Source organism: Schistocerca gregaria, chromosome 7 (assembly GCF_023897955.1).
Source record: "Schistocerca gregaria isolate iqSchGreg1 chromosome 7, iqSchGreg1.2, whole genome shotgun sequence".
Taxonomy (NCBI): domain Eukaryota; kingdom Metazoa; phylum Arthropoda; class Insecta; order Orthoptera; family Acrididae; genus Schistocerca; species Schistocerca gregaria.
This window is the reverse complement of record NC_064926.1, coordinates 452,922,852-452,944,567: the sequence shown is the minus strand read 5'-3', so window position 1 is coordinate 452,944,567 and position 21,716 is coordinate 452,922,852. Positions and strand designations below refer to the sequence as shown.

General features: G+C 39.8%; 1 protein-coding gene across 1 annotated transcript; it reads left to right on the top strand.

Annotated features, from left to right (window-relative positions):
- The first annotated feature begins 1,538 nt into the window (after positions 1–1,538).
- On the top strand, positions 1,539–18,361 carry LOC126281606 (gametocyte-specific factor 1 homolog). The gene is made up of 2 exons (XM_049980713.1): positions 1,539–1,803; positions 16,762–18,361. The coding sequence occupies exons 1-2, from the start codon at positions 1,573–1,575 to the stop codon at positions 17,011–17,013; spliced, it is 483 nt and encodes a 160-aa protein (XP_049836670.1). The 5' UTR covers positions 1,539–1,572; the 3' UTR covers positions 17,014–18,361.
- The last annotated feature ends 3,355 nt before the right edge of the window (positions 18,362–21,716 follow it).

The window sequence follows — 21,716 nt, the reverse complement described above, 5'->3', positions numbered from 1 at the left end:
ATAATTCGGAACACTCGTCGACTAGTTTCACCTTCAGATCTTTGCGAAAACCTCAGCTCGCTAGCAGATATGTTCGCCAGTCATAATGGAGGAATCTCGGTGTATACATAGAAATGTTGCCAATAACAGCACTGCTGATTGCCGTAACTCTTGTTATAAATTGTAGGAGAGAGAGTTTGATTATATGAAATGAGAAGGGACTTGAGTGTATCTTCATAGTAGATTTGTCCTGAATATTTAAATTAAAATGCCCTCTTAATATTGCTGTTACTGTATTCTGTTCAATAATACGTGCATTTTTTTCACAAATAAATATAAATGAACTTCCCATCAATTCCGCTTCTATCTTAGAAGCTTCAAAACAGGAGGGCGTATTTCGTATCACTTCTTAATATAGATGGCAGCTTCGGTTTCCGTTTTACTTCTCAGAGTAGTCGTGATCTCCGAATAACTTTTAATTCTAATGTAAATATCTTCAATATATGCAAAGCGAAATGAAACAAAACTGCACAACGACGCTTCATGACTAGAGAAACGAATCGCCGCTAACAAGCCAGACAATCATATTGCGTGCACGAATCACATGCGATCTATCAGACTGCCTGGGATTTTCACGCGATCATCGACCGATCGTTGCGATTCGCCCACACGTCAGAGCTACGAAGCGATCGGTCTCCCATGCTACGGTTGGCTGCAGTCCGTCGCTCGCGTGTGAGGCTTTTACATCTACTTTATTGTACTCTCTATTAAAGTTTCTAGCTGTGCCACCTCTTATTAGTCTGATTTTAATATCGTGATTTGCATGGGTAAGTGACTTAAGGAGCCTAAAAAATATTTCTAAATTCCCTAATTATAAGTTATTTTTTATATTTTGTAAGCATCTTTCTTCGAGTGTAGGCCATTTTACATTATTAGACTTAATGTAATCGTACAACCTTCCATTAAAATGGCCTAGATTGACTAGCTGAACGTCATTGAAAATCAAAATGTCCATTTTGGATTCCGAACATCATTTTAAATACACGATTCATTGCAGGCTAAAGTAATTTGCTTGAATTTTAATTCAGTAGTCATCGAACTAAGCCAGGTACTTTGCATTCCGTATGGATCGAATAATTGTCGTAGTATATATTCGTTAAAAAAACTAATTGTTGTTCGGGAAAAGATAAGAAAATGCTGTTACGGGTAATCTGTTAATTGAGATTTTATCACATCGCTATTTTTCACAATTCGTTCTACATTTATCAGTTTAGCAAACATAAAGGTAAAAATTAAACAAGAAACAGATTGCACTAGCGTCTAGAACTTTCTCGTTTGTCGTTTCGCTGGTTCTTGGTAATACACTTAATAGTTGTCAAAGCTTTCGAAATGTTAACATACAATATTACATCTTGACATAGCAACAGTTTTTCCTTTCACTGTCTTGATTATTGATTAACACAGAAAAAAGGGCCGAAACCGGCAACAGCAGAAAATAATCTCAACAATGCAGACACACAGGGCATCCCCGAGCGAAGTGAGACCAGCCTTTCAGTGTTACTTGAGGCGCCGCGGTGATAAGTCGTGTACGCGATGATGATCGCCAGTGATCGTCAGGTGACTTGCGTTTATAATACGGCTCATCAGATATACGAGTCTCGGTTGCAGTACCACCTGGTCAAGTGCAAAAAAGTACACAACGATCAGAAGAAGGCCATTTGCAGCTTTGATTCTACCCATCACGTTCCTGCCAGCGACTATCTGGTTCACATTCAGACATGCCCTAATAGACGAGTCCTAGACGAGCACGCCTACCACGTGGACGTAAGTAAAACGTTTTTATTATTCTTCTTGTACACCGCTACAGGGTTTTCATAAGCCATATAATCAATTAGGAAGAATAACTGCATTGTTGCGTATGGGTTACCACCGGTATTATTTTCGGTATTTTCATTAAAATAATAGTAATATCTTGTACAGTTTCACTCATAATTTCTTAACCGCTTACTCTTTTAAACGTTATGTGGTAAACAAGAACATCTGTTTAGCGATATATCCATAATTTTTAGCGGTAGGCCCGTCCTTTATATGCGTTGACAAATCCCATATGAATTACGGTATTATTTCAGTGCCTGAGCAGTCGTCGTGTAGCATGTGCTATATTTATGCTGATTAACCGCCTCTGGGTCTTAGTACATTTGCTATTTGTCGGTATGCCAAACTTCCACGTTAAAACTGAACTGCAGTAATTCGCTTCTTATTCATTTTAAGGTTAATTGATTAATATCGATTCTTTTTTTTTTAATGTGTTACGTTACGTTCATCACATGCATCAAAATACTCGGCCAAGACTTTTCCATTATTTAACAATGGTTTTATGAATTTCCCTTGCTTTTCAGCATTTATGACGAAAAGTGGCTTAAATACGGTGCGAACGTAAACATTAGTGAGCTACATTACACTAAACTTGGCATCCACATTCGTTGGCCTCGCCAACTCACCACCAAAATATCACCTTCCAACCTCAAGTAGACCTCGGGTTACGCTACAGACCAGACAGACACCACAAGCAAATATGCTGAGTGCCGTTGTAGGTGGAAGGGGGGGGGGGGGGGCGGGGCGCAGGGGAAAAAGTTAAAGATCACATTCTTTAGTCTTGATACTCCCTGCATCCAGGGTAATTGTAAGTGGAACGTGACCTGATACTGTAAGTGCCAAATCTAAAAACTTGTTTTGTGCGCCTACTAATATGCTTTTTCCGCGCAGTAATATATACGATATTTGCAATTTAAATCCTGTCGCGTCTTTCATGCGACGTCCAGTGTTGACGGAAAGCGTCGGATTGCTTCCCGTTTATAACAATACTTTTAAAGCGGAAATTTTCGTGCCGATTCGCTGGAGAGATCCCATATTAGTCATTAGTGCGATTTTCGTTGTATCGATGTGTATTGACAGGGAAATTAAATTATGAAGCATAAGCATTTCTCCAGGAGCGACTGAGCAGCGCTGTTGCACGGTGGACTAGGACAGTTCTGTCGCTGGTGGATACTTAGTGTTTTACTGTCCTGGTTAATACGTATCGATGAAAGAATATCGCACAAAGCTAATTATGGACAGCTCTATCGAATGGGTGCGTAAAATTCAGCCCTAAAAATCATTTTTTTGTAATAGGAAACATTCTAACGTTTTCCGTACGGTATCGTATGAAAGGCGTGATGAGTAGTATTTGCTTGGGCTACATATCGCAAAAACGAAATTCCAGGTATCTGTCGAAACACCAAGAAAATGTGCCTAACGAGATTTTGAAGATATATATATTTATGTACTAATTTGCTAGATGGTTTATCAGCCTGATTTCGTGAAATGTCTTTCTTCATGCACCTTTCGGATAAATGATTAAAAACACAAGAAAATAATACAAAACAGATATTGAGCACTGCATTACTTGGAGTTAACGCAATATAGTCTGCTGTTTATCTATTGGTCACTAGCAGAAAAATTGTACTGTTTGTCAGTTGCTACGCACTCTCTAAATTTTTGAGCAGAATAACATTTACTTTTCAGTCATCCTTCAAAGCTAGTTTTAACTTTATTTTTTCACCTTCTTAGGCACTTCTAGGTAATTTGTTGAATTAGACATAACCAAAACATTTGTAACAGCTTTGGTGATGAGTCTATGCCATCCTAGCAAATGGCGTGTTAATTATATGCCCTTTTCTTGTGATATGGTCTCTTTGGCCATTCTTTCTTAAAGTTTCCAGATATGCAGTTAGACCTGCAGACTGAGTACTGTCCTTAAATTCAGTTGTTAACAAAATTTGAACGTGCTATCATATAGGATAGCCCTGTGTTGCACGTGATAGCTTTCTTTTGCGAATTAACCAAGTTTGAACCTGTAGCATTACCCGATAGCAGGTGCCGATCCAGGGTTCGATACTGGGAGAGGAGGCTGAAAGTTATTCTCAGCCCCCCCCCCCAAATTGTCCCACTTCCATATCTTAATTTGCCGTCGCCATTACTTTCCACATGGCACAGATGCCTAAGATGATAACAATAACTACAAAAATATTTTAATACAATGATTTATTTACATCACTGAGCATATTGCTTCAAATTCAGGGAACAGCATTCATCCTAAAATTAGAGGTACGTATGCAGTTTAGGGGGTACATGCGCTGATCACGAGAAAGGTACCTATTTTTGAAGGAAACGCGTATTTCTGAAGATATAAGCATATATAAATATATACACGGAATACGAAAAAAAATTTTATTTCAAAAATTGTGTGTTACAGTCATATCTGATGCGCTCCTCACCAAAAAAGTACTTATTTTCACGTGGATGCGAAAGAAAAGATCAATTAACTGTCTCAAAAAATTTTTTTATCGAAAATGATGTACAGCATTCATCCAAAAATTAGAGGCACTTATGCAGTTTAGGGGGTGCATGCGCTGATCACGAGAAAAGTACCTATTTTTGAAGGAAACGCGTATTTCTGAAGATAGAAGCATATATATATGCACGGAATACGAAAAAAAATATTTCAATAATTGTGTGTTAGTCATATCTGCGCTCCTCAGCAAAAAAGTACTTATTTTCACGTGGATGCAAAAGAAAAAAATCAATTAACTGTCTCAAAAAAAATTTTCTCGAAAATGATGTATGCACGGAATTCCAAAAACATTTTTCTCAAAAAAGATGGAATTATTAACAAAAGTTTCTCAAAAAATCATACTTGTTTATTTTGCACAGATATATATTAAATCTCGAGTCAGATATTAGGTTAAAACAGCTACCTCAAGTTAATTTGCAGCATTAGGATAGCTTTTTCGAACATGCTCAATGAAAATGTGAAATGAATTTTCCCCAAAACGTTGACGCCAGAGAAATTCCGCCAGGTAGTTATTCAGCTTAGCATGGCGAGTTCCGAAACGCATTTTTTTTCTTTACCTTTTTGCCAGACTGACTCCACGTGATTTGTGGTTGCGTTTGTAAAGGGATTGACAAAATAAAGCGAATGATTAACAGTCAGATGATTGTAGCCCAAGTTACCTATGGTATTGTAAGCTTGCCACAAATTAGAAACTACTGTGGTTCCAGGTAAAACATACTGTTGCAAAATTGGCAGCAAATGAGTAGCATCATGTCGTGGCACAGCAGCCATAAAGGTTTGCTTCGTCTCAACGTCATAACCACCAAAGCTGCCGCACCATATGACCTCGATCCTCGATAGTACTTTCTCCTGACGAAGCAGCTCTCGTCTATTTCAACATTATGGCCAGGGCCGCCCAAAACTATTGGCTCAATTAAGAAATATTCATGGCAGATAACCGTACAAAATTGGCACCAATCGACCGCAGTGTGCTCACTACCAATTTTGAGCTCCCTCATTAAAAACTTTTGAGTTCGAAAACCCACATGTAAGACATTCGCAAAATTTTAGAAATGTCTAAATGACTGCCAGCAAAAAATGATATTTTCTTATTGAACATTTCTTTCTACAGTCCTTGCCAACGAAGCAGCGTTTCCTTAAAAATAGCTACTTTTCTCGTGATCAGCACATGTACCTCCTAAACTGCATAAGTGCCAAATTAGACAAGTAGATGTGTACGCAATTGATTTAAAACTCTTAGTAACAATAAACTCTCACAGTTCTGACATCATCAAAATTTACACTTGTCTATGATACACTAAGCATTACAGCTGCAGACTGTGAGCGGAAATGTTTCTTTCGGTCATTTCCACCTGCGTTGCACAAGTCGACCTTTCTGTATTTTTTTACCCTATAGGCGCTGATGTATTACATGCGTAAACTAAGTTGACGCTCGGCGCGATGGCTGGTGAGTGACAGTAAAAGTATTTCTGTCACCGCGCCTCCGGTAACTCAACTGACCATCGTTTCTCAGTACTACCTTGTCGGATTGTTTATCCGCAGAAGGTTCGATCAGCCTGTGATTGGATGCTTAGATGGCCGGAGTGGCCGCAGCAGTCGGGACGCACGCACGTACACTTGGACAAAAAACTGAGAAGTAAGTTGTAATTTTCTAGAATTCCTTACCATTTTCGAAACTCCATGTTTCCACGCCACGTTATTCCACGAAAGTTAGCTGAGAAATTTGGATATGTAATAATATAAACGTATTTACTAAAATATATTTTGGGGCCTCATGACGCGCATCTCCCTTGGATCTGCGCTTGTCCAATAGCTATTCCATAACTCCATAACACAGAGGAGAAGATGAAGAATGTGAAATATGCATATACGAGTACGGTAACAGGAATTATGTGCTGCTGTGACAGGCGGATTTCTTGTGTGAGTATCCTAGCTGAAGCTTAGTACTATGTGAAATCAAAGCAGGTTTACTTTCTATTGTCTTCACTGGCAGCACTGACATTTAGTATAATGTCTTCACCTTCGCTGTATTTTTTTGTAGTACGTCTTCCTGAAAACAAGTGGCACATATCCTTATCACTACGTCTATACTATGTTGTATATTTTCAAGATATGTAACATCTGACAAGTGTCGTGCCAAAGAATATATGATGTATCACACAACATTACGTTGTGTCAATCATTTCTGTAAATAATGAACAAGAAAGTTTCAAGAATCTGTCCCCGTGAGGCACACACACAATTCGAAAACTGGCTGTTTTTTATTATTTATATTCGCGGTCTTCTGTTGCTTAATTACGTCGTATAGGACATAGAGCCTTCTCTTCCACTCACAAGCGACCACTAAATATAGTGCGCACATAGTCGGTGAAGCTGCAGCCACGTAGCCCTGTGGACACGGCAACAGCAGCAGTAATTTCTGTTTATACGCACGATTTTGTTTAGTTTTTGTTCTCGCATGCCTATACGAAGAAGTGAACTATACATTTCTATATAAATTTTGCTGCATTAACATTGTATGAGCTGACTTGGCAGTTATTCAGTACTAGAAGTAGCACACAGGTTGCTCTGTGGGGCGATCGGTGTGGTTGGAAACGAACACTGTGTGCCGCAATCGCAGTGTACGTACTTTTATTGTTCCAACATAATAAAAGTGTCGACACAGCGATTGCGGCACACGAAGTGTGTTTATTTCCATCAGAAGTAGCGTAGAAGCAGCGACTGCTTGGGGTAGTGTTATATAGGGTGTTACAAAAAGGTACGGTCAAACTTTCAGGAAACATTCCTCACACACAAATAAAGAAAAGATCAGTTTCGTCAGTATGTACTGTACTTCCTCGGTTCACCGCCAGTTGGCCCAATTGAAGGAAGGTAATGTTGACTTCGGTGCTTGTGTTGACATGCGACTCATTGCTCTACAGTACTAGCATCAAGTACATCACTACGTAGCATCAACAGGTTAGTGTTCATCACGAACGTGGTTTTGCAGTCAGTGCAATGTTTACAAATGCGGAGTTGACAGATGCCCATTTGATGTATGAATTAGCACGGGGCAATAGCCGTAGCGTGGTACGTTTGTATCGAGACAGATTTCCAGAACGAAGGTGTCCCGACAGGTAGACGTTCGAAGCAATTGGCTCTGAGCACTATGGGACTTAACATCTGTGGTCATCAGTCCCCTAGAACTTAGAACTACTTAAACCTAACTAACTTAAGGACATCACACACATCCATGCCCGAGGCAGGATTCGAACCTGCGACCGTAGCAGTCCAGCCTGAACACGAAGCAATTGATCGGCGTCTTAGGGAGCACGTAACATTCCAGCCTATGACTCGCGACTGGGGGAGACCTAGAACGACGAGGATACATGCAATGGACGAGGCAGTTCTTCGTGCAGTTGGCGATAACCCTAATGTCAGCGTCAGAGAAGTTTGCTGCTGCACCAGGTAACGTTGACCATGTCACTGTATGGAGAATGCTACGGGAGAACCAGTTGTTCCCGTACCATGTACAGCGTGTGCAGGCACTATCAATCAGCAGCAGATGGGCCTCCACGGGTACACTTCTGCGAATGGTTCATCCAACAATGTGTCAATCCTCATTTCAGTGCAAATGTTTTCTTTACGGATGAGGCTTCATTCCAACGTGATCAAATTGTAAATTTTCACAATCAACATGTGTGGGCTGACGAGAATCCGCACGCAATTTTGCAATCACGTCATCAACATAGATTTTCTGTGAACGTTTGGGCAGGCATTGTTGGTGATGTGTTGATTGGGCCCTATGTTCTTCCACCTACGCTCAATGGAGCACGTTATCATGATTTCATACGGGATACTCTACCTGTGCTGCTAGAACATGTGCCTTTACAAGAATGACACAACATGTGGCTCATGCACGATGGAGCTCCTGCACATTTCAGTCGAAGTGTTTGTACGCTTCTCAGCAACAGATTCGGTGACCGATATTTTGATAGAGGCGGACCAATTCCATGGCCTCCACGCTCTCCTGACCTCAACCCTCCTGACTTTCATTTATGGGGTCATATGAAAGCTCTTGTTTACGCAACCCCGGTACCAAGTGTAGAGACACTTCATGCTCGTATTGTGGACGCCTGTGATACAATACGCCATTCTCCAGGGCTGCATCAGAGATTCCATGCGACGGAGGGTGGATGCATATATCCTCGCTAACGGAGGACTTTTGAACATTTCCTGTAACAAAGTGTTTGAAGACACGCTGGTACGTTCTGTTGCTGTGTGTTTCCATTCCATGATAAATGTGGTTTGAAGAGAAGTAATAAAATGAGCTCTAACATGGAATGTAAGCGTTTCCGGACACATGTCCACATAACGTATTTTCTTTCTTTGTGTGAGGAATGTTTCCTGAAAGTTTGGCCATACCTTTTTGTAACACCCTGTATTACTAGTGGTTTAGACGAAAACTTATAGATTGATAAAGACGGCGCCTGTTGTGTACGGATGCGGCCGGAACTGGCAGCTATAAACAGATGGAAGCGGTGTTGACCACAGCCTTGGTTTTTTCTGCCCCGGGCTGCGGTGGTGTTAGAGCATCTGAGACGTTCGCTTTTACATCTCGGGAGCCTACAGTGTCAACTGTGACCCCTGATGTCACAGCACCTTCGTGCAGCTATTGTCGGGCGCTGTGGCGTCACTAAAAACCTCGTAAATAGCGCTATAACTTGTGGGCTGTGCATTTATGCGATGTATTTGTTATAAGTTTCTACGGAAATAATGAAATGTAAACTGATAGCTATTGCCAGAATGTTACCCCTACATCGAGTAACCTAACCAGCTTTTAAATAGACACTGATTTTTAAAAAGGATTCAAGCATCCTTCGAATCAAAACTTGCAAAAAAAATCACAAAATATGGTCCGGTTCTGTAATTTTCTGCCCAAGTAAATGTTCGAAATGAGCTTGCTATTTTCTAAGCTAGGTAGATAGATAGATATTCAGCGATCACAGCCCCGAAGACCACGCGCTGCTTCCACAAACTGCCTCCATTCCTTCCTGTTTTGTGCCCGATACCTCCAGGTGTCATCGAATCCCAGGGCTGCTAGGACCTTCGCCAGGTCGTCCATCCAGCGCTGCCTTGGTCGTCCAATGGGGTGTTGGGTGTTTAGTTTCCCTGCAAGTGCCATCTTCGCCTGTCTTCCATCTGGCATACGGGCTACATGGCCCACCCATTGTATTCTTTTGCTCTTTATCTTCCGTAGGATAGTTGGTTGTCGCATCAGAAGGTATATTTCCTTGTTATTCATCCTCCTCCAATCTCCGTTATCTAAAACTGGCCCCCTATCTTCTTCATTACTCTTCTTTCAAATATTAATAGTTTTTCCCTTTCTCGATGAGTCATACTCCATGTTTATGAACCGTACATTACTACTAGATTTTCATCTTAGTGTTCACTGAGACAGTTTTAGAGCCGAGCGTCTCTCTGAGGGAATGCATGCATTTCGTTCCCACTGCTATTCTTTCCTTGATGTTCACTTTTATGTTGTTGTCCGTGGTAAACCAAGATCCCAAGTATTTGAACCGGTCTACTCTCCTGAACCTCTTGCTATCTATCTCAAGAAATTCTACCTGCTCTTGTCTTCTTCCTAATTGCGTGAACTCTGTTTTGTCTCGATTCAGTTTGAGCCCTACCTTCTGTTTATAATTGTCCATTCTCTGGTACATTTCTTTCAACTTGTGCTTTGATTCACTTAATAGTACTATTTCATCTGTATATGCGAGACAATTGGAAGTTACCGTCCATCTCTACTCCAGCCCACTCCTTTTGCCTACACTCTTTTATTACTTTCTCTAGGATGATATTGAACAGAACATTGACCCTTCCATACAAGCTTGCACCATTCTCTCTAGTTTCTCAGGGATTCTGAAGTCCTGCATCGCATTGTATAGGCTATTCCTGTGGATGCTGTCATATGTCTTAGTGTGAAAATGTGATCTATTGTCAATCGGTTTGGTCGAAAGCCAGCTTGGTACTCGTGTTATGTTGTTCTCATACGATACTGCGTGAAGAGTTCGACAGAGCACTGAAAGACCAGAGTCGAAACAAGGCCCCCCGAGTAGACAACATTCCATTGGAACTACTGACAGCCTTGGGAGGGCCAGTCCTGACAAAACTGTACCATCTGGTGAGCAAGATGTATGAAACAGGCGAAATACACACAGACTTCAAGAAGAATATACTAATTCCAATCCCAAAGAAAGCAGGTGTTGGCAGATGTGAAAATTACCGAACAATCAGTTTAATAGCCACAGCTGCAAAATACTAACACGAATTCTTTACAGACGAATGGAAAAACTAGTAGAAGCCGACCTCGGGGAAGATCAGTTTGGATTCCGTAGAAATACTGGAGCACGTGAGGCAATACTGACCTTACGACTTACCTTAGAAGAAAGATTAAGGAAAGGCAAACCTACGTTTCTAGCATTTGTAGACTTAGAGAATGCTTTTGACAATGTTGACTGGAATACGTATTTGTATGGAGTGTAGCCATGTATGGAAGTGAAACATGGACGATAAATACTTTGGACAAGAAGAGAATAGAAGCTTTCGAAATGTGATGCTACAGAATAATGCTGAAGATTAGATGGATAGATCACATAACTAATGAGGAAGTATTGAATAGGATTGGGGAGAAGAGAAGTTTGTGGCACAACTTGACCAGAAGAAGGGATCGTTTGGTAGGACATGTTCTGAGGCATCAAAGGATCACCAATTTAGTATTGGAAGTCAGTGTGGAGGGTAAAAATCGTAGAGGGAGACCAAGAGATGAATACACTAAGCAGATTCAGAAGGATGTAGGTTGCAGTAGGTACTGGGAGAAGCTTGCACAGGATAGAGTAGCATGGAGAGCTGCATCAAACCAGTCTCAGGACTGAAGACGACAACAACATGAATGGTTGCAATTTTCTGAGGATAATGATGGTTAGCACCTTACACATTACATTCATCAAGCTGATTCCTCTGTAGTTACCATATTCAATTTTGCTTCCCTTCTTGTATATTGGACATACTATAACCAATTTCCATTCTTCTGGCAGTGTCTCCTTCTCCCATATCAACTGGATCAGTTTTTATATCTCTTGAGCGTAAGCTCTCACCCCCCTCCTTGATTAATTCTGATGTTATTCTGTCCTCCCCTGGGGCTTTCTTGTTTCTGAGTCCTTCGGTTGCGATTTTCACGTCTTCTTCACTAACTTCCCATTCTTCATCTTTCCTTTCCTCCGTAGTGTTTGCAGGTAACATCCCATCTTGGTCTGGGCGATTCAACAGTTCTGAGAAGTATTCTTTCCTTGTCATTTATCAAGTTGCCGTTTGTATCTCTAATGAAAAGAGTTGTGCTCTGAAATCCACGTTACTGATTTTTTATGTATTGAAAGAATTGCCTTGAATTCTTGTTTTGGTTATTTGCCTCAACTTGTTTTAGCAAACTAATTAGAAATATTCTCTTCTCTGCTCTTAGGAATCGCTTTGTCTCTTTTCTGATGTTGGTAAAATGTTCCCTTTCCTGCTCATTCCCCCGGTCATCAAGCCACCTCTCTCTCATCTTCCTTCTCTTTTCTGTAGACTTCTGGCATGTCTCGTTGAACCATTTCCTCTTCTTCATTATCTTCTTTCTTCCCAATATATCCTCCGCTTCACTTAGTACTGTGGACTTTATTTCTTTCCATCTTTCCTCCATGTTCTCTCTTGGTTCTAGGGTCTCTAGGACCTCAAAATGGTTTTTGATTTCTGCAGCATATTGTTCTTTAATGGCACTTTCTCCTAGTTTCTCAACATTGTCACCTCCTTCTTACGCATGAGTTTAATCCTGCACACAACGATGAAGTGGCCTGATACACAGTCAGCTCCTCTATACGACCCGACATCCATGGCTTTATGGCTATAGCGCTGGTCCACCAAGATGTGATCTATCTGGCTGGTTTTGAAAAAAGTTTTAATGAGTGAACGAGACCTACGTAACTCTCATTTTCATTTTGTATTATTCACATCTTAAAAGGAACTTCAACTTACAGGTGAACACTGTCATTTTCACTCGATAAATTATACAAGTGCTTTACTTGTAGGAAGTATTTGAATTAACTAATGAAACTACACTCATGCTCATCAATTAAGGATAATGCTGATACATGGTGAAACAACACTCTGGTGGGCAGTTTGCAAGTTTAAATCATCTCAGGTTATGACTAAGCAGTCCATTTGACCTGCTGTCATCACATGGTGCTGCTGGCATCAGTCCTCATACAACACACAAAGCAGTGTGTTGGTGCATGTCAGAGTATGGTGCAGCGAGTAAGTGTGCAGACGTTTTCAGATGTGCTAATGGTGACTGTGTGTATGGCTCAAAGAACACATATTGATGACATTAAGAGGGGTAGAATACTAGGGCGAGTGGAGGCTGGTCAAACACAGCAGGTCATAGCATGGGCCCTCCATGTGCCACAAAGTGTGATCTCAAGATTATGGCAGTGATTCCATCAGACAGGAAACGTGTCCAGGTGCTACATTATGGGACTTCCATAACACCACATGAACCAACATCTCACTATCAGTGCCCGCAGAAGGCCACGGAGTACTGCAGGTAGCCTTGCTTGGCACCTTGACGCAGCCACTGGAACCGTTGTCTCCTGACACACAGCCTACAGGCAACTGATCAGACATGGTTTGTTCGTCCGGAGACCTGCAAGGTGCATTCCCGTGACCCATGGTCACAGGAGAGCCCGTAAAGCCTGGTGTCAAGAACACAGTACATGGTCATTGGAACAGTGGTCCCAGGTTATGTTCTTGTACGAGTCCAGGTATAGTCAGAACAGTGATTCTCGCTGCGTTTTCATCTGGTGTGAACCAGGAACCAGATACTAACCCCTTGATGTCCTTGAAAGGAACCTGTATGGAGGTCGTTGTTTGATGGTGAGGGGTGGGATTATGATTGGTGCACCTACACCCCTGCATGTCTTTGACTGAGGAGCTGTAACAGGTCAGGTTTATCGGGATGTCATTTTGCACCAGTATGTCCACCTTTTCAGTGGTGCATGGTCCCACCGAGCTGCTATCGTGGAGGAGTACCTTGAAACATAAGATATCAGGTGAATAGAGTGGCCTGCCTGTTCTCCACACCTAAACCCCATCGAGCATGTCTGGGATGTTCTCGGTCGGCTCCTAAGACACTTCAGGAGCTCTAACAGGCACTGACTGGTGCAAGAATGGGAGACTATACCCCAGCAGCTGCTCGACCACCTGATCCAGAGTATGCCAACCCTTTGTGCGGCCTGTGTACCTGTGCATGGTGATAATATCCCATATTGATGTCGGGGTACATGCACAAGAAACAGTGGCGTTTTGTAACACGTGTTCGGGACAGTTTTCTCAACTTATCACCAATACCGTGGACTTACAGGTCTGTGTCGTGTGTTACCTATGTGCCTATGCTATTAGTGTGAGTTTTGTGTAGCACCGCATTCTGCAGTTATACTTAATTTATGTCATGAGCGAAGAACATCCTCCAAAATACCTGGTGCCAACTGAAACTATGGGTTCTCCAAGAACACAAGATTGACACTGCAGGTGGAGGTTCTCTGGATTTTTTCCCTGCAAAAATTGTAACTCTTCTGTGAAACGGTGCGCAAAAAAATCAACTTGATAAATAATGCACTCTTTGACCCACAGAACCCGTTTTGACCCATGTAACAAACTTCTCATTTGACTGGATGAAAATATTTTGCCCAGTTTCGATTAGTTTCAGTAGATACAGGTGCATTTATTTTCTTTATTGCGAAGACGTTTCGGTAACAAAAATTCACTTGCAAGCTCTTTGATACATGCTTGCAATTTCATGTGCATGTTTTTCAGATGAGTATTTCTCTTCTGTAATGATGCTATGCAATTTTGTAAACAGGCTTTATCTGATTTCATTATAAAGGACTTCATCAGTAATGCACATTTATCAGCACCCATCTGCCGTTGTAAAAAGCTTGTGCTAAGTGCCCATGCTTCTTCCACGGATGTCATATTTGTTGAAAGGTTCCTTTTCCTTTATCTGTTAAAAGTGGTTTGGTAGCACTGGTGTGCATACTACTTGGCAAATTACACGATGGAAATTCATTGCTCTTAAGGCACTCATTTACACAGTAAATTTAACAGTACCAAACGGAAGTGTCTAACATAATCTATTTGTTTGCAATGATGAGAGCATATTTTAACATTTGCAATATTCACAGGGTCTTTTCTACAGCCAAATCATTTGCAGGGAAAGCATAAAGCCATGCTTTTGTTCCTTTTTAGTGTTGCGATTGTGAGAAGTACAGCCATGACAGCCAACAACAGCACTATCTGGCATTGCTTGCACACGCTCAAAACACTATCACTTGCAAATAACCCACTGCACCAAAGCAACTAAGCGAAAGTGACAACACTCATAAAACCAAACAATCTCCAACATAACAAGTCGATGGTAGCAATGAAAATCTCGTGACTCCATCATTTTGTGAAAACTTGTAATTCAGTAACCAGTATCTCTGGAATCAAAGAGAAGTTTTAAAGCGCATGGATTTCTTTAATTGTCAATAATTAACATTCCACTATACAGCCATAGAAGTAGCAACTTTCTGTATCACTATATATTATTTTTTAAGAAACTGTTTTTGCTTCATCTGCAAAATTTAACAAAATGGAGTTTCGAGGTTTTCTCTGCCTACCATCAAAATGTTGGTGCAAAGTGTACCATTCTGACACCAAGCACACAATGACAGGAATGCATTTGCTTCTGCACAGTGTTTACTGTGCCGCCCTGGACACTTTGGGTTGATGGTGAAGGGAGAATAGTGGTGGGGTCCTGAATCTCAGGGCACAAGGCGGAATGCTAGAAAATTCTAACGAAATGCAGGCAGACCAGCACAGGATCGACACTTGGTGCAGTGTTGACCATTAATATAAACATATGTAACATATAGTGCACAAATAGACAAAAAGACCCATTATTGTTCGATTACATGATTGCGAATCACTCAGTCGATACAGTCACATCCGTAAGATATCTAGGAGTTTGACTGGGATCTGTATCAGATAGGATTGATAGAGTAAATACAAAACACCTGAAAAAGAGCAGCACATTTTGTTATGGGTTAACTTAGTAAGTGCAAAAGTGGTACAGAGGTGCTCAGCTGACTCCATTGGCTGCCACTACAAGAGAGACAGTTTGAATGACTGTGGTTTCCTGTCAAAGTTCCAAGAGCATACGTTCTTAGAGTTAACTAATAAAGTGGTTCTCCCATGTATATCACATGAAAAGACCATGAAGATAAAATTAGAGAGATGTGAGATTGCACCGAGGCTTACTGACAGTCATCTTTCCGCGAACTATTTACAACCGGAACAAGAGGGTATGTTGTCATGGGAGGGGGGATAACAGTGGTACACAAAGTAGCCTCCAACACAACACCATCAGGTGACTTGTGAAGTACATGTAAGTGTAGATGTAGTAGAAAAACTCTGGAATTTTCTGATAAGACTACTGTAAGAGTGCAGATCAGAAGCTCTCCTTAAATCCAACAGTGTTAAATAGAATATAACATTATTTCCAAACCATGTTACAATGCAGTGATTGTTTTGACTGTAAAAATGTTGGACCTGAACCCATATTGTGTTAGCAGTCAAATACTTTATTTACTTGCCTATTATGGCCTTCATTGGACTACTTTTGTCAATTTTATACAATTGATTTTTAAAAAGGTTGGACCTGAACCCATTCCATGAGCAGCTAAGTATTTTATTTATTTACTTGCATATTATGGCTTCCATTGGACTACTTTAATCAGTTTTATGTGATTGGTTTTTTTTTTCCTGTTGATGCAGTACTTCTTCAGTCTCTCAGATCAAATCCTTCTTTCTTCTTATAAAATCATTCTTCCTGTTGGTTGTTTGTTGCCCTTGGTGTGTAGTTTGGTTTGTTTTTGTTGATTTTGTCTTTGTTTTTAAATCTTCTCTTAGTATTCTCTAGTTACTTCATATCTTGCCCGATTTCTGTAATCCATTTAATGTTGCTCTTAGAATTCCCTAATTTTTGCATTATTCTACCGATGGTTCTGTTTTCAAGTGTCCTGATTATATATCCTAAGAATGGCAAGCATTTCTTCCAGATCATACCCATTATTAGTTTTCGTTTACTGTTCACTGTTTACTGTTTCATTAGAAGCTAGTCTCCAAGCACATTATTGGATTCAAAATATTGACACTCCTGTTTGTGCAATCTGTATTCTATAGTGTATTATAGGCTAGAGATTCCGTGCATGCCTGACCAAAGAAATATATTACTGAAAGCCTTCACTCCACTGTAAGCAAAATATTCATTTTTCCAGGGTGAACGGAGAAGTGCCGAGGAATGCTGGAAGGAATACGTCCCAGTAAATCTGCCTCCTCCACAAGAATCATGGGACACAGATGGACCTGGTTACACTTACAATCCAGACAGAGTGTCTAGAGAAAAGCCTGTGATTCGAGTGATGACTGGAGGAACAAAATCTGAAAGGAAAGCATTCCGCCAACGAGAATGCCGACGACTTCAAAACCTAAACAATGGGCTACCACTCAACGAAAGGCAATCAGCATGACTCTTATTCATTCCTGCATCCATTTCCTTCGAATTTCTTGGCATTGATACACATGAAAAAGTCCAGTAATGTAGTACTATTTATATTGCTTCAGTGAGAAAATAGTTTAAAATATTCAGGAAGAGTGAACAGTATTTATTCTGTTGAGAAGCTCATATACATGATAAGAAGGAAATTATAAGGATAAGAAGAAAATGAATAATTTGATGATTTCCATTTACGGGTGAATACCAGTTTTGGAGTACATATTCCTCAGATAGACTGAATGATGTGAATCAATGATTATTCACATGAAAAATTTAAAGAACATCTGTCTATATATTGACCTATATTTCAATCCAGAGGGTCAGTGGTATGGAGGTTTGCTATGACACAGATTTTTATGAGAAATTTGTACTGTACATACTCAGTTGGCTTTCATGTGAAACTTGAGATTTTTGTATATTAATGTTACATTTCATAGAAATATTAGGCATTATTAATCAGAATTGTCAGTCTGAACTGTTTTGAGGTGTTTTTCATAGTGTTAATTTTGGTAATACTGGTCAATTTCATGTTTAAAAATGCCTTTTTTTAAAGCAATATTGAATAGGTGTTACATTTTTTTTAATTTTATACAAGAAGAGTTTATATTTGTTTGGTGCATATTACATATTATAGGAAGGAAGTATATAGAAAACAATGGGTTTTGTGTTAAGTAGATAAAATATACTTTCTGCTTACTGCAGAAATTTATCTGTTTCACTCAGATACTGTTTGCAGACCAAAAATGTAAATAATATTCTGTCTCCTAAATAGTTAGTTAACTCTGAAATATTTATTCAGTATATGTAGTTGTCTTCTGGAGTCAGATATTTGTAATTCAGCTTTTGAGGATATTTTTGGTAAATTTATGTTTGTTGCATAATGATTGTAGGAGGGTCGAAGTTTCATTTTTGTAGCAATTTTTCCATAATCAGGAATCCATGTAGTGATTTGCTCTTGCTGACTTGCAAGTTTGTAGCACTGAACTGTTTACAGATGTCACAAATTTTGAGTATGTTATTTTGATTCTTATCAAGTATTAAAGCTGAGTATTCTCAGAAGCTGGAAAAATGTAATGAAAGAACATTTCTAGTTTTTACAATGTACTCAGAATTGTAATTTCTGTTGATAATTTACAAATACAAAAGCATTCACATTTCTGATTTCCATACACATTCTCATTCAGTATTAAAATAGTGTGTGGTAGCTACAAATTTAAATGTGAGATTTATAAATATATTTGCAATTCTCATTATGTTTAGTTTTAATAATTTTGTAAAAAGATCATTTGTAGCACACTTGCACCATGTGGTACTGCTAACCATTGAAGTCCTTTAAATGCTTTTATTACACAGCTTCCTTCATCCCAGTATAAGATCAAAACAATGCACTTCTGGACATTGCTTTATCAAGAAAAAGGTTTCATTTCATCCCTTCTATTTTATCAAAGGTCTAGGAATAGTTATGTTATGTCCTGTTTAATGTTATATTACAATCAAAATCATTTAGAATGTAGTAAAACTAAAAATAACCATAAACCATGCCTCCAGTTTCATTATGCAACTGTGAAAAATCAACACACCAGTCATGAATCTTGAATGAGTGTACAAAGGTTAAATATATCAAGAAAGAATGGAGGATACTGAAGATTTAGAACACACAGTGATTTAATAGGCTCGGTACTGTTGCCTTTCTCCGACTTCTGAACTGACTTTTTGGACCAGTTTAACATGGATTCAGATGCACAGTGCAACTCGGAATTTCCACATCAACAAAGATTGTTGGAGACAAAAGAAGTGACAAGTAAAAGATAAAAATCCTAGGGTTGACCAGGAATCATATCTGAGGCCTTTGACTTTGCAGCCTGTCACTTTTACCATTGAGCCACCAGAAGCAAAGAATGGTGATATTAGTTTTGAAAGTAGAGATGAAGACAAAGGCCACCACAGTAGGGAACAAATTAGTAACTTTCCCTTGTCCTGACAGAGTGTAGTGGCTTGCAAACTGGACTCGTATTTGGAAGAACGATGAGTTCAGATCTGTATCCAGCCATCCAGATTGGGGCTTTCTTTGATATCCCTACATTTTCCAAGGAAAGTGTCTTGATGGTTTTCGAAAGGGTATGACACGTAACCATTCCAAATCCTTCACACAATCTGAGCTTGTGCTCCATCTCTAATGACCTCAAACTGGGACGTTAAACTCTAATCTTCCTTTCTTCCACCAAAACCTTCATTGTAAAGCAGAAAACTGAAATACAATTGATGAACTTAAAAGTTTGGCTTCACATGCTACTCAATAATGAGCCATTGTAAATGTATACATGCTCCATTTCATTATATTTTTGAATTGCTCTAATTTACTTTAACCTCATTTCAAAACAAAAGGCTACGCATTATGCTGAATTGTAGTTTGAAGTAAGTCTGGTGTCGGTAGTGCTATGATATTGAGTGCTCTGCCCCTACTTATTTCCATGGGGTACCCACACATCTTTCAGTAAAAAGACAAGAATGTGCAACAAGTAGTTTATTATAACATATTTGCCTGTAACACTCCATGGTGCTTAATGAGCCTTTTGTTCAGCAAATATTTGAACCACAGTACACTAGACTCTTGACTAGTCCTGGCCATTCCTGGCACAAATGGGTGCCAGATTAGTGGAAGTGCCAGATTATTGAGTGTCTGAAATGTATTTTATTCGTTTATTTTGTTTTTTCTTTATTTTGAAAACATAGGGGATATAGTGTACTGTACTTTATTAAACTGAAGGCTACAATTTTAAAACAGAGAGGATGTTGTTGTTGTTGTTGTTGTTGTGGTCTTCAGTCCTGAGACTGGTTTGATGCACCTCTCCATGCTACTCTATCCTGTGCAAGCTTCTTCATTTCCCAGTACCTACTGCAACTTACATCCTTCTGAATCTGCTTAGTGTATTCATCCCTTGGTCTCCCTCTACGATTTTTACCCTCCACCCTGCCCTCCAATACTAAACTGGTGGTCCCTTGATGCCTCAGAACATGTCCTACCAACCGATCCCTTCTTCTAGTCCTGTGCCACAAACTTCTTCATTCTCACCCTGTCAAATAACCTGTTTTCCCAACTCACTATCCAATTGTGTTGAGTACTGTCAAATAGCATCTTCTTTCTTAGAGGATATAGTTTATTAAATCCAAAAATACATCAATTTTCAAAGAAAACTTAGTCCTCAAGTGTACAATATACTGTACATAATTATACAGTCATATCACTCTCTATGAAACATGTCCATAATTTTTAACTGTCACAATGATGATAGATGATGGCATGCTTTATCTTGCAATTGCTTTACAAGCATTACATCAGTACTGCATGTATCTGGTTGTTGCATACTGTACTCCAGGAAGACCTTGGCAGCTTTAGCACCAGCAGTGTGAGAAATCTTCGTGCTCTCTCCTCCTGTGCCCTCTTCTTCATCACTTTTCATCATTACTTTCTTGCACACTTATGATTATTTCTTCATCTGTTAAAGTTTGGTCCGTATCACAGTTTTCCTCATTCAGCAACTTAGTAACATCTTCATAGTCAATTTATTCTCCTCCTGGAGGATTGTAGAAGTCGTCAGTGTACAAAGTAATTGATGATTCTGAATGGACTGGCTCATCTGTCATTCATTACTGGATCCAACTCGGCATCAATGCGTGGCCACAGTTTTCTCCAGCTCTTCATTATGGTAGCGCTCTCCACTGTATCCCATGCTTTGGCTGCTTGGAAAACAATATCACATATGTTAATTGCTTTCCATGCCTTCAGCAATAGTCTCAATAGAGTCTTTCACTTTCATTCAGCAGGGAGACAAGAAGTTTAACTGATTCCAAAATTCCCTCGTCCATGGGCTGAATTAGGGCTGTCGCATTGGGTGGCAAAAAGAGCGCTTGTATACCATTGGACTGTAGAGAAACGTCTGAAGGATGACTGGGAGCATTGTCAGTTACAAAAATAGCTTTCAGTGGAAGCTTTTTCTTCCTTAGCTCTTTTCTCATTGCTGGTACAAACGTTTCATGGAATCACTGAGAGAATATTTGACTGTCCATTCACGCTTCCTTCTGAGCACAATACTGCACTGGTAGAGTATTTATGTCAGTGAGCTGAAAACAATGTAGATGTTGCGATTTTCCAACCACCATAAGCTGTGGCTTATGACTTCCATTTCCAGTACAACATACCGTTAACGTTATGTGATGTTTATGTTGCTTGTAACCACAAGCTTCCTTCTCTTTCTTGGCAGCTAATGTTTTTGAAGGAAGCATCTTGTAAAAGGGTCCTGTTTCATCAGCATTATACAAGGCAACAGCAGTTAAATCATCTTCCTCTATTATCTTCTGTATCTAGCTTACAGACTTAACAGCATCCTTATTGTTAGCTGAGCAGCTTTCCCTGGTGACTGTCAGCTGCTGAATGCCATGTCATTTTTGCGTTTGATGGTCAACCTTCACTCGCTGCTAACAAGTTACTACCACCAACGTGTTTGGTAAATGCAGTTGCTTTTTCATTTATAATTGGGCCACTTACTGGAATTCCTTTGCTGCATTGTTGTATGAACCATCTATGAATAGCTACAGCCAGTTCTTCATTCTCACCCTGTCAAATGACCTATTTTCCCTACTCACTATCCAATTGTGCTCAGTACTGTCAAATAGCAT